At 40.4% G+C, this 13,850-nt stretch overlaps 1 protein-coding gene across 4 annotated transcripts in view; it reads left to right on the top strand.

The window, feature by feature from the left end:
* The window catches only part of LOC139720347 (uncharacterized), a 71,192-nt gene extending 61,206 nt beyond the window's left edge, over window positions 1-9,986 (top strand). For all 4 annotated transcript variants that reach the window (XM_071631710.1, XM_071631713.1, XM_071631711.1 and 1 more), the window contains exon 3: window positions 2,814-9,986. In XM_071631710.1, the coding sequence (XP_071487811.1) occupies window positions 2,988-7,556 (4,569 nt within the window). In that variant the 5' untranslated portion in view covers window positions 2,814-2,987 and the 3' untranslated portion in view covers window positions 7,557-9,986. The remainder of the gene's footprint in view (window positions 1-2,813) is intronic.
* The last annotated feature ends 3,864 nt before the right edge of the window (window positions 9,987-13,850 follow it).

Raw genomic sequence — 13,850 nt, 5'->3', positions numbered from 1 at the left:
AAAAAATACATTTCAGCATAACTCAATATTGATTATGCTATACATTTATTGTTTGTAGGCTTTACATTTGCATTGAGGCCACACATTTTCCTGGAAATTTTGTGCCATTCAGACTCAATTTTGATGAAGTTATTAAACAATATGTAACAGTGTCCTGTAGCATCGCGACGTGTCCATGTAGCATCGTGATATTTTGAAATTTGGTCTAAGAGACAAATTATTGCAATTAGCTTGACCAAAATTTGATGCAATATGCATATATTTACAAGATGTGAATGAGATAGCTAAATATCTCAAATTTCCTGTACACAGTTTTAATTTAAAAAGAAAATTACAAAAAGTATCACGATGCTACGCGGTGTCCTTTTTTGTGACATTTGGTGGACACTGCGTAGCATAGTGATACATTGTGTAATTTTCTTGTAAAAGTAAAACTGTGGAAAGGAGAGTTAAGATATTTAGCTATCTGACTAATCTAGTAATTATGCATATTATATCAAATTTTGGTCAAGCTAATTGCATAAATTTGTCTTTTAGGACCAGATTTTAACTATCACGATGCTACATGGACACGTCACGATGCTACAGGACACCGTTACATGTCGTTTTGATAACTTATCAAAATTGAGTCTGAATGGCACAAAATTTCCAGGAAAATGTATGGTCTCAATACAAATGTAAAGCCTATAAACAATATATGTACACTGTATAGCATAATTAGTATTGAGTTATGCTAAAATGTCATACTTTGTGTCCCAACTTCACGGAATTACCCAATAATGAAATAATTAACGCTTTATTAGCACTGTAAAGCTGTTTGTATTCACACTTCTTTAATTGTATGCCTGTAGGTATAAATCATTATGCACTGCATGTAAAACAAGATACTGCTAGATGATTGCTTTGAGAAATTTATATCCTATGAATAATTAATCCAGTGCCTCATTGTTAATAACAATAAGAAAAAAATGTCTTTATCCTCTCAGTTGCAAAATTGCCCATCCATTTTCATGTGGTTTTTCATAACATGTTTATTCATGCATCAAACAATTATACAAATCAAACAAAAATGATGGGGAGAGTAAAATGGATGAATGGTAGAGACAGGATTGTCGATGTTGAATAGACAGACAGGAGACTGAGGCAGTACAGTGGGAAGAATGTGACTCTCCTGACTTGGTTGCATTTGTGCAGCAGAATGTATGTTTGCAGAGCTCTCTTTTAAAGAGTAGGGAAGGGGAGGAGGTGATGGAGTGATTGCTGTGCGAAGCATAATCTCCGGAATGAGCCATTAAATTTTCATTTTCATTACCTCAGACATTTGTGTGAGCTAGTCACTCAGGGTGTGCTTGTGCACATAGTATTGTTATTCTGAGGCCCTTTACCATGCATATTTGGGAGAGTAACCCTGGGCAACTCAAAAGACTCTGACGTAGGTCAATTATCATTATTTTTTTTTTTGGGGGGGGGATGGCTAACTTCCCTGGGAAAGTGCTTGTGGCGTGTTTTCCGACGATATCTCTGGCTCTCACCATGAACTGCTATGAACACAGACCACATTCACTTTTTTTACAAAATTTCCCTTTTTAATAGAATTGGTGAGTTTGTTAATGAATGCTCGACGCATGCACTTCAGGGGTATGACTGTCCATGCTTGTGTTTCGGTTTGTACAGGTGTGTATCCCGTGGGTTTTTAATTTGTTTGTACATCTGAGGTTCATCTTGTCCAACAGTTTGGCTGGAGTAGCCGTACAGCATGCATTGTACTCTTTAGAAGCAGGGATGCCCTGAGATTAGAAGTATTACTATCATAAAACTTTTATGAATGTCAACAGGGACAAACACAGAAGTAATAGAAATGTCAAACTTTTTCATTGCTTAGTGAAAGCAGAGTCATTGTTGTCATCGTTAGTGTAAAAATGAATGAAACCAAACTTTAGATACCACTGACAATGAAGGGAATAATGAAAACAAATTGCATGAATTTATTTTTCTTTTCCAGTAGCAAGCACTGTTCATTCGGGTTATGATGTGATGAGCCTCAGAGAAAGATAGATAATGCATGCTTTTCTTTGATTTGTTAGTTTTTCCCCAAGATGCATTGCCATGGACTAATGTCAGTCAAGTGGGATTCCTTGAAAGTGAAAGCAAGGAACAATCGATAATTCATGGCAATAGCTTTAGTGGCATGTGAAAGCATCATACACGATAAACACCAGTGCTAAGGTGTTAAGGAAACCTTTGGTAAAGACTTTCTGTACATGTTTGACAAGTACTTAATTATCCTCTGAGAGCACCACTGTTGGGGTTTTGTACTCTTAACACATGATTGATTTGATGTGGTAAAATGCCTTTGTCCTCTGCTATGCTGTTGGCAAATGAAGTGTGATGCCACTTCATATACACATTGAGATGCTAGAGGAAAAAGTAGAGGAAAATTATATTGACAGATTAGTGGAAGTATCATCAAAGTCATGGAATATGAAGTGTGAAAGGGAAATGAGTGAAGATTTCTGTTGGCCAATGGAAAAGAATGTGACATCATCATCTTAATTGCTAATCATTGTGCATGGTTGCTTTGATGAAAACCTTTTCATGAGAACATGTGAAGTTTAACATTTCTTGACTACCTACAGTCTGAATTTAAAAAAAAAAAAAAACACCTCATACTATTTTGGTCATGTGATTTTACCCTGTTGTTATAGCCAATTTGAACGTGGTATGAAATTTTAGTCCTGCTGTTTTATAGAAGAAAAAAGTTGTAATGTTCTCACAAGCTCTTTCCTTCTCTTCCTGTTTCTTTCATTTTACAGATTTCACTTAGAGATTCCACGTTTGAGCTGTCCTTCATCAACATACCGGCCGTCAACCAAACCACAATGTGATGAAACTTGTCAAGAACCAACCTGAGGTGCCTTAGCTGAAACCCAAACTCAGAAATTCTTTACATGTGAGCAGGAGAAAGTGCAACAATTCCACACTGCAAGATGTACCCCCAGTCTGGTGCAGGCCATCAGGCTTTTCCTCGAGCCTCTCTCATTTCTGGTGCCCAAACCCAGTCTTTGATGTGCCACCCAACAAGTGCCTTCAGACGACCAACAGCACCATCTGTGCCTTTGGAGCCGGCATTCATGCCTCGTGGACAAATAGCTTCCAGTCCGGATCAGTACCGGCAGCAACAGTTTGCACCACATAGGGGCCAGATTGCAGGTGCCATGCTCCTTCAGCCTAACCAGCAGCATCTCTTCCAGAGTCCGTTTGTGTCGCGTTGCACTGGTAGCACTCAAGAGCAACTTGTACCAAATGATGCACGTCGTGTGGCTCCACCTGAAAGTAAGGTTCGACCTGTAGTGCCTTTGCAGCATCCACAAGGTCTCCAACAGCAAGTCTTGTACAATGGCGTTGCGGATCCCGAGTCATTAAACAGACAGTTGCGAATATTGCATGCCATGCATTACCAGGAAAAGGTCTCGGAGAATACGTTAGAGAATGTGAATAGGAGTGACCTTGTTGAAATGCAAGGCCACCAACAAGGGCAGTCAGAGATGCTCAGCAAACTCAGAAAAGCTCATGGTGCGGCCATTAACCTTATTCATGAAACACAGAGAGGTGGTCAGCTGATTCAACAAGTGCAACCCATACACCAGAAACAAATTTCTCCAGAGACTCACATGTCAAGGAGGCATTCAGCTACCCCAGATATGCGTTACTGGCATGAGGAGGAGGTTCACCTGTCACAAAGGCAGAGAATTGGTAGTTCGTCATCTCTCCAACCTTCTCATGCTTCTGCGCCTCGCAAAGTCGTATCTGCCATGAATGCCCAGTCCAGGATGAGCTCTGCAACCCAGCAGGATGTGTCCCATGTTCACAGGAGCTATCCACATGATGCTCGAAGGCCCTCCTCATCTTCTCAGCATACTTCTTCGAGCAAGGATTACTTTGTTGGTGATTGTGGTGGTGGCAGTGCATTCAGGCAACAAGCGTTTTCACCCAGTGAGCAATGCCCTCAACGCTTTGTAGCACAGAAGGTGATGCAGCCCAATGTTGTGCCTTATCATGCTCAGCAACTATGGCCTGTGCAGCATATCAGTCACAAAGCATTACCAACTCACAAAGTTCCAGTGTGTGGAAAAAGTATACCTGTATCAACACAGATGTTCAGTGTGGAATCATCTTGTGGCCTAGTGAGGACAGATGCCCTGCAGAGCAAAGGCTTGATTGCACAAACTGGAAGCACTACCAAAGTAGTGTCACAGCCCACAGGATATATGAAGCGGTCAAATTCTAGTGAGAGCATGATGCCTGTGTTCTCCTCACACCAAGCTCAAGAAGCTGCTGTCCTCACCAGTCGTGGAGGAAAATACAGAGAGCCAGGAGCCTTGAATGCTACTTCCTCGAATGCTGCTTCCTCAAGGATTCAACAAAATTGTGCTGGTTATTCAATTAGAGAACTTTCAATCAAGCAGGAGCAAGAAGTTATGAAAGGAATCCAGAGGGCAGCTTTTCCCAGCAATGAGGAGATTGATCGTCCCGAAACGATTGTGACCAAACAGAAGGGCAATTTGCTGAGACATGCCCTGATGGAGAGCAGTGGTGAAAAAGAATCAATGCCAAGAATTGTTGAGGTCCGTAGCTTGGCTAATCCCAACCTGCAGTGTTCAATAAGTGGAGGTTCTTACATTGATCAACCCAGTTCTCATGTGCCTGTATCTAGTGCAAGTGGAAGACCAGCAAAGCCTAAATCTTTGATGATAAAGGCACATCAAGAACTGCAGGAAATGCCAGTGAGTGACCACAGAGTACCGTCTAGATCCAGCATGAACAGTGAAAGTGGCCGAAAGGATTCTTGGGACAGTGGTATTGAGTCACCCCCATGGCCCGACTTGAACAAGGAAAATGTTTCTGTTGGTGTGAAGAGACTACATTATCATCTCCATGAAGACAGACGTGCATCTAGCAGCCCAAACCCAGATCAGCAAGTACTCAATCCAGAAAATGAAAGATGCGAACGATGTCATTCTTCAAGACCAGCAGCATTCTGTCAAGAAAGTCTGGCGACGAAAGCGAGTAAGATGGCCCCACCCACGCCCTCTTTTGAGAATACCGCCAATTTGCAAGAAGAGTGTGATTCAGTTGAAACAAAGTCACAAGATGTGCAAATACCAAGGAAAAGAAGTTTGCCCAATGAGAATGTTCACCCAACTCTGCCTAAAAGGCAAGTACAGAGAACTAGCACCCTGGATACTGAAGTTTCACAAAGTGGAAAGTTTGCACCCAAAATCCATGAAAATTGTAAAAAATCAAGCATTGGTGGTAGAGATGAGCTTCCTCTTGATCTGTCACTTAAAAAGATTGCACCTACACCAGTCACAAGGGAGAAAGAATCAAGTGAAAGCATGTCAGAATCCCAAGAAAATACAAACTGTGAGAAAGTGCATGGATACTTCAGTGCCATTATGATGCGAGCACTGAAACGGATTTTGTCCAGCAGTGATTCGAACTTTGATTTGAAGGGTACGGAGACCCCACCTAAATTATCAAATGAGAGCAGTGATGAGGACTCAGGAAAGTACTTCAGACCTTCTTCTGTGACTATGACTCGTGACAATATACCTAAGGTAGAAGATGGGGAAGTGGAGCATCCTACCACAAACTTGAAGGAGAAGCAGACAGTGAACAAGGATTCTTGTGTGAATCTGGAAACTGTTATTTGTACGCTCATGCAGCAATCATCAGAGTCATTCAAGCATGTAGGCGATGTGTTCCAGTATTTTGATGGTTTGATCAAGAAGGAGATGTTGAAAGAGCTGGATTATCAACAGCAGGGAACCGACGCCCCTGTTGATTCTGCAGATGAAGTTGGGAAAAATTCTGATGCAGATGTACCCATGGAAGTTTTACAGAATGATGCTCTTTGCCCCAGCCAGTCAAGTGAAGCCAATGCTGATGTGTGTAGCAGTAAGTCAGACTGTAACCAGGAAATAACTGCTGCAGATCTGGATGAGTCACAGGACCTTGTTATTGTGGAGAGCTCAATGTCACCTGAGGTGCCCCCAGACTCCCAAGAGCCTGAGAATGTTGCACTGGACACCACCATGGCACATAAAGTTGAGCAACAAAAGTCCATGCAGCAAGATTCTGCTGATATGATGAATATCTTAATTTCTGCTGAGAGAATATACAAAAGGGCAGCTGATGCTGCAGCAGAGAAAGCTGCCAGGCAGGCAGCCAAGGAAAGGGCTGTTATCTCATCACGACAAGATGTAACTAAGCCTCCTGACTTCCCATGTGAGGATAATCCATCTCTAATCATCGATGTCGAAGAAGACCAGTCGCCAACCTCTTCAAGCCCAAATTTGAATACTAGCAGTGTGAGTCGTAGTAGTACACAAGAGACTCAATCTGTGCCAGGTTGTAACACATCACAAGCTGATGTGCAAAGGAGCACGGGGCAGCCATTGGTCAAGACAGCCTTCAGTGGGAGAAAGACGGACCTAACTGGTGTTGCAGGTACTCAAGTTGTCTACGGACCCACAGGAGGTAGTGGACATCTCACTAAAGAGCAAGGAGCAGTTCACAGCCGTAAAAATTCAAATGAGTTATCACTCTTCAACCAAAAACCTGTGCAGAGTTTGCCCCGGACCCATAGAGCATGTGATCCACATACATCTTTGGAGGGGCAAAGGCATCCCCAAACACGTGGGGCCCGAGATTGCGGAAATTCTTACCGGAAGATTGCACCAATGACTGTCTGGCAAGCCACAGGATTGGAAGCAAACAAAATGAAACTCATGAGAGTCCCGTCAGGCAACAGTGATGCAAAACAAGTCCAGCCTGATAGTTCCGTACCAACTTCTAGGATTTCAAATGGCATAGAAATTCAACCGTCTTTTCAAAAGTCCCCCATAGTGCTCCTCCCAAAGATAGCATATGTTCCTGGACAACCCACACAACTTGTCTCACAGGAATCCTTGTTGCAAGCTGAAACAAGTAAAAGAGTCTTTGTTATCCAAACTGACACTGTATCACAGCTGCACAATCAATTTCATTTGGCAAATAGTACCCCTGCAAAGACGTCTTCAGTGGATGGTCATTGCCAAGTAGTCAACTTAGCAACAGACACATGCACATCAGGTACAGCAGATAGTAGCAGCACTGGTAGTTCCAATGAAAGTGACATTGGTCCATTTCGTTTGATCAGAATACCATCAAAGGATCCACCCTCCACAAAGAAACCATTTGTATGGGCGTACAAAATTTTCTACAAGGAGGCATGCTTCTGTGGAGTTGTTCGTTCCAATGTTCCGTTTGTGCCCCCACGAATGCTTCATGAGCAGATGTACCCCAACTGCAACTTTGATGACTTTTGCCATGCCTTACAGGACTGCAACATTATGCAACGCTACATGACTGTTCTGGAGCGTGCAGCACTCTTGCCCGACCTGAGAAACCACAAGATCTCCAGCTGCAAGTTAGTGTCCCTCGGCGAGTTCCACAAGAAATGGGATCAGATCAAAGCCATTATTAAGGAAAAACATTCATCCGAAGAGAAGTAAGACTACTGAGATCTAGTAGGAAACACACACTTAACTTAACCTTTGACATGTCACTTGTTCTGCTCACCAACAAAAAATCGCCAGTGATATGATAGGCTTGGACAATTCCTGCTTCGTGAAAGAGTAATTTGAGCTTTTGTTGGCCTGGCATCAGCATATGGAGAGATCAGAGCCCCAAAATTTCTATCTTTGCTTTTCTTTCATATTTTATCACAATGCATTTTACCATCATTGGAGTTGGGTACTGCATGCATCAATTTGGCAACATCATCAGTCTCTTGCAGACCATAAACAACAATTTGCTGGCCTCATGGCATAATTTCTGTCATTGTGTATATTTAGCACCTCAGTTTTCATGACCAGAAAAGGTGGAATGGCTGTTGTAAATTTAGCTAATTGTACGACATGTCTCTTGATGTATTTCATGGAAATTGTCATGACAAAGTCTTTCCAAGAGGCTTGTTCACAAACTTTTTACTAATTGGCAACTTGATAATTAGAAGAGGATAGTTTGGAATGATATGTTTGTACAATGTTCTCATCACTTACTTGGAGGGAGACAGTATATGTGCTATTAAGTAATGGGAAGTGAATTAGTGGAGTGAGATTGGGGTGATCATGCCCCTGTGTACTTTGTTTCTTTATTATAGGATATCTTGAACATTCCCTTCAAAATCTGGTACCAAAAGATACTCGGTACTCAATAGAAAGAAGTCGCACATACTTGTCATTGCTATGCCGTTCAAGTTTTTGTTGTTGGTGGGGTTTTTTTTTCACTCCTACAAGTTGTCACATAAATCTGAATACTTGTCATGGCCATGATGCTACATCATGATTTTTTAGTATCATCTTACTTCATATTCCCGATATGGTATTGATATCAGGCACTTGAACATTCACCCTCATGGAGACTATGATATGAAAATGCTGTAAGAATTTACGAGACCCTGGATTTTTCTCATTTCATATTGTAAACTGTCTTTGTCATATTTCACAAGGGCCAAATGGTATGAACATTATAAAATTTTCACACTCTTTTTTTCTTTAGAAAGACCAGTAGAATCAAATAAAAAAGACACCCAGCTAATCAATTGGAGAATGTCAGCCTTTCCAGATAGGAAGGGATGCATGTAATGAGGCAGAATCTTGTAGTGAAGGAACCAGTAATTATGTGTACCCACATTGTGAGAAGAGTTTTTGCACTCAAACCCTCCTTATATTGTTATTGTTACATAGCCTTTTCATGGACACTTTGTATGGGGCAGTAGTGTGTTCAGAGGGATGATTATTTTCTGCAGTGGATGATGATGATGAAAAGCTTGTAAAAAGAAGTGAAAGGGATCATATATTTTCGGGTAAGACCTAACTTATCTTTTCTAACATTTTTTCTTTTTGTGAGACTATGAAAAACTTCTCATGAAATATGAAAGAGCATATTATGATTCCATGAGGAATTCAATGTTTTATTTGATGAAAATATAATTGTTTTGCTTTACTTTGTTTTTGGGTGTCTCAGCCATTCCAAAACTGATTTTTATCAAATAGACTTTAAATTCTTCATAGAATGGTATGCTCTGTGCTATTCCATACATGGTTTCTTGGTATCTCGCAAAAAATTAAGTGCCCATTCATCCTCTCCATCAATACTATACCATCCGTTGAAGAGAATGCATCAAAGAAGAAAAGTAGCTTGTCATCTGTTCACAGAATGTTAATGCATTTTTAAACAGTAATAGTGCAAGCAAACAAGCAAAGTTCAGTATGGCGGGAGGTGAAGGTAATAAAAGCTCTAACTAGACAGATGAAATTTTAGGAGCTAAAGGAATTAGCATTTGTATTTCCTTCAAAATCATTGCTGTTCTCAGCCGTGAAATGTATAATTGATAATGGGTAAGCAATCAAACGTAATCAAATGGCAGAAAATATTGTGGGTTTACGTAAGGTGATGAAGATTAAAAAGGCTCGGGGAATAAAACCAGAGAAGGGAATGTGGAATTACGTCAATTACTGGCTTCGAGGCAGTTGATCATGCTGTTGCCAAGGAAAATTGAGAACACTGCAGCATGCATTGAAATAATAATGACATATTTTCTAGGTTTCTAGCACTTGGTTAGTAAGTTGAAATTCAGCTTGAATGAGGAGCACGTATGATGGTATTTAGTATGTAGATATGCATTACTTGTGTCTCTCAAGGCTGTTGATTGTTCCCTTGGCAGCTGAAAGTATTGAAATGTTCATGAAATACTGGTCCCATTTGTTTACTATTCACAAGCCAACTTCATTCAATGTATGTCTGACAGGAGTTGAGAGCAGAAAGTTTTGAAATCGATGACACTTTATGGTCCAATACATGACTTTGAGGCATGCAATACTGTAAAAGTGGAAATTTTCGCGGTGTTGAAATTTTCGCGCATTTCGCGCAACCAGAAACTAGCGCGAAAATAAAAGCACGTGAATATTTTTGCTTGCCATATGTTCCTGTGCATGATGTCTTGATTCCGCGGAATTAAAAACACCCGAAACTTTTCTGACCCGGCCTAGCGTGAAAAATTAGTTGCACGAAAATATCCACTTTTACCGTACCTGAAACATCAGAGCTCGTTCCATCGGCATTTTAGTATGAAAGGGTTAATTTTGATATCGTTTCAGATTCTTCATTGACATCTGTATAATACTCTTGTCTGTGTCCAAAAACTTGTGAATGTCCCCCTTTAATTTAAGAGGACTATATGGCACAATGACAAAAAAAGAAAAGCATTGTGCTTTGAATAATTGCTCATTCAGGCAACATGGTATGCATGTGTATACTCATGTCTTGTTCTCATGACAGCTGTATCCCGTGTTTGGTGAATTTGATCCTCCACTCTTGCTCCTCTCTGAGATGCTCAACATACCAGTACTTTGACATGTCTAGAAATTCAAACATTGGTCTGACACCTTCTGTTTCGCTCACTGCAAGAGCATCCAGTCAATGAATTCTCACTCAAGAGGAGTGGGTATTGAAATAGAACCACAAAACATTATCTTAAGTAAATAGTAGTGCTGGGGGGCATTTCATGAAGCATTTTGTCTGACAAGTTGTCGGACAAATTGGGCTCTCAGCCAATCAGATGCAAGGATTTCAATAGCTTGTAACAGTTTGTCAGAAAAATATCCAACCAACCTGCTACATGAAATGCCCCTCAGAGGGGCACATGCATATTGGTTTGGTTCAACCCCTGAACCTTCAAATTGAAGGCGCTGTCCACAAGATCTCATCTCAGTCCCCTTACTTTACAGCTTTTTCTCATTCAAAGGATTTCCATCAAAATATGTCATCATTGTCGGTGTCCAGCCAGTGCACACTTCTTTTCCAGAGTAGAAGCCCAATGACGGGTCAGAATAAAAAAAATTTGCTCTTGCTGGTGTTCATGAAATGACAAGCTCATGCTTTCTTACAACGAATACCGGCAGGGGCCAGTTTCCTTTTGCTATACTTTTTTTTTTAAACTCATAACTCTTTTCAAAAGTGTACATATTTGAGCTTGGAAAGAGTCTTTAGATGCTGTATTCATGATTTGTTTTGTTACAGGTTTGTTTGTATAAAGATTTTGGATATTTAACCATCATATATTAGCAGAAAATCTAATGGGGGGGGGGGGGGGGAGTTACCTAACATAGTTGGGTTTGTTTTTGTTTTCTCCTCCAGTACCATATCCTGAAGTTACTTTGCCATGGTATAGTTGTAACAATGAAATTGTAAATATGAACTCAAGTCCATAAAATAAGAGTAGTATAGAGTTTGCCAGGCTGAATTAGCAGGGGAAGTGAAGATTTTGTGTTTAATCGCATTTGAAAAAAAAAAAGAAGGTTGAAGTGTGTATAATGGAAGACATTTGCAAGCAAGACTGCAAGCTTCTTTTTTTTTCAAGGATACTGCAGACTCCTCCTTTCTCCCCAGTACATCTCATTTTCCTCCAGCCAGAGATTGGGGGCAGGAATTCCTGCTTTTCAGGATGCCTTCCTTCATTGTGAGTGGCGCAGTGTCAAGAGCCACATGAGCAGTCAACGTATTTATAGCCTGGCTGACTCCCTTTTCATCCCCGCAGACAGAAAAGGACTACGCCCATGATCTGACCTTTACGTTATTACAATATCGTACCTTCATGATTACTGAAAGCTTTTATGCGTGATATTTTTTCCCCTATCAGGAAGAAAGAAAAAGAGATAGACAGACTTAAAGAAAGAGAGAAAGTAAGCCTGAGCAAGACTTTACCTCAGCACTTTTTCTTCATTGAGTAGGCTCTGTTTAAAGATTGAAATAATGCATTTTTTTGTACTCTCAAGATTGAATAAAGGAAACAAGAACCAAAGGGAGGGGGGGGGGGGGGGGAAGCATGTGGAAGCTAGTACCAGTCGGGACTTGACACGTATACACACATGTAGCATTCAGTTTATTGATTGTAGGAAATTTATTGTCAAGTAAACTTGTTTCATTTTTCCCCTTTTTTCCCCCCTCCCTTCCCCCTTTTGCTCTTTTTTTTTTATTCTTGTAGGGATGAAAAGCAGGTAGTGATAAAGTGATATGGTCTAACAATACGGCACGAGATCATGGGGTTTCTCTGATCTTCATGAATTTATTGATTAGGTTTAAAGCACAGTGAAATTTACGAATTGATGGATAACAGGCTGTTGGTACGATACATTTTATCACATTTCAACACGGAAAATTGCTTCCAGTTATGCCCTGTGTGGCTGTGACTTTTTTATTGTAATGTTTGCAATCACCCTATCACAGTTTTTCACAATTCTCTCTCTTTCTGCCTTTATCTTGACATTACCTCAGGCCACATTTGAAAGCAAAGTTTCTTCCAACAGCCTGGAAAAAGGCTACCTATTTGATATCATTTCTTGTGTGTGTGGGGGGGGGGGGGAGGGAGTGGGAAGACTTCCTAAACAGTCAAATGAAATACATGTACAGCTCTACCTTGATTTCTCAACCATTAAGAATGACTGATTGTGTCCCCCCCCCCCCCCCCCCCTCCTTCCTGCATGCCTTGAGGTGCCCCTATACCGAGATATTACTGGCCTTAAAAGTCATTTTTGCACACCTTAACGGAAAAATGCTCTACATATCTTGTCTATTTTTACAACTTTCCAGACATGATATAAACAGACACCACATTTTTAAAGGAGACATCTTGCTGTAATTTTTGTGTAATCAAGCCTAGCATTATGTGTCATTGAGATTTTTTTTTCTCTTTGTGTGGAAGGGCATATGATGATCTCATTTTGACCCCCAAACAATCTCACTGTTAGCACAAGTGTTCCTGTGCCATTTAGCTCTTGTGAAGTCCAATTCACCCAGTGGGGCAGTGATTTCATTTTTTACACTTTTGTAAGGCAGAGTAGAATCTTGTGAATTCATATACTTAGCTATGAGCTTCAAGAGTTATCAGTTTACAACAATAAAGTGTCAGATTCAGTATCAGTACCACATACAGTAGTTGCTTTCTGCATGTAGATCCTAGATCAGTCAGCAGGCTTTTTTTTTTTCTTCTCCAATTATAGTTTGGGCTCTTGCCATTCTTCACTAACTTCTGTTGTATAGAAACGTATGCAAATTCCTTCTACATGCATCTGTAGAGAAGGAACATTTTTTGGTGCAATTCTTCATAAAGGAGACTTTTAAGACGATTTTCAGACTTCAGCATTTTGAACATCTATCAAAAATTAGTTGCACTGGGTACCAAGACCACTATAAATTCCACAAATCTGTACATAGCACTATTGGTTTATGTACAACTTGATGTGAAAGTCATTCAAAAAATCATCTAGAATTCCCCTTTAAGGTTTTTCACATGCTGTGGAATTCTTCAGGGGTCAAATTTTATAATTTCATGAAATATCTTGTGTGCTGCATCTGGAAAAGACTTGAAAAGAAGGGGATTTTTTTTTTTTTTTTTTTTTGGATGGTTATGGTTCTAGCTCTCTGGGCTTTGTACATTTAAAGGGAAAATGAATGAAAAGTTCATTGGCAGGTCCAGTGTTCATCCATGAAGGGTACAGATAAACTCCAAAAATGCTGCACATTGGGTGGCAAAAAGTAGTGTGCCAAATTTTGCGCAATTATGTGGGATAGATGTGCATTCAGTCAAATTAGGACAAGAGCTCATGCGTATACAACATGGGAGGGTTTACCCTGACTGTAATGAGGTTTTTTTTTTTCCATACACCATTTCATGTGTTCATTGAAAATGATTTCAAATTCATCTCAACTGAAGAAATTTGCATTACTGCTGCCCAAGACATTTT

This window comes from Diadema antillarum, unplaced genomic scaffold (genome assembly GCF_040938485.1).
Source record: "Diadema antillarum isolate AM-2024a unplaced genomic scaffold, OU_Dant_1.0 scf00000127, whole genome shotgun sequence".
In the NCBI taxonomy this organism is placed as follows: Eukaryota; Metazoa; Echinodermata; class Echinoidea; order Diadematoida; family Diadematidae; genus Diadema; species Diadema antillarum.
Note: the sequence above shows the minus strand (reverse complement) of the source record. Positions and strands in the feature narration are given on the sequence as shown.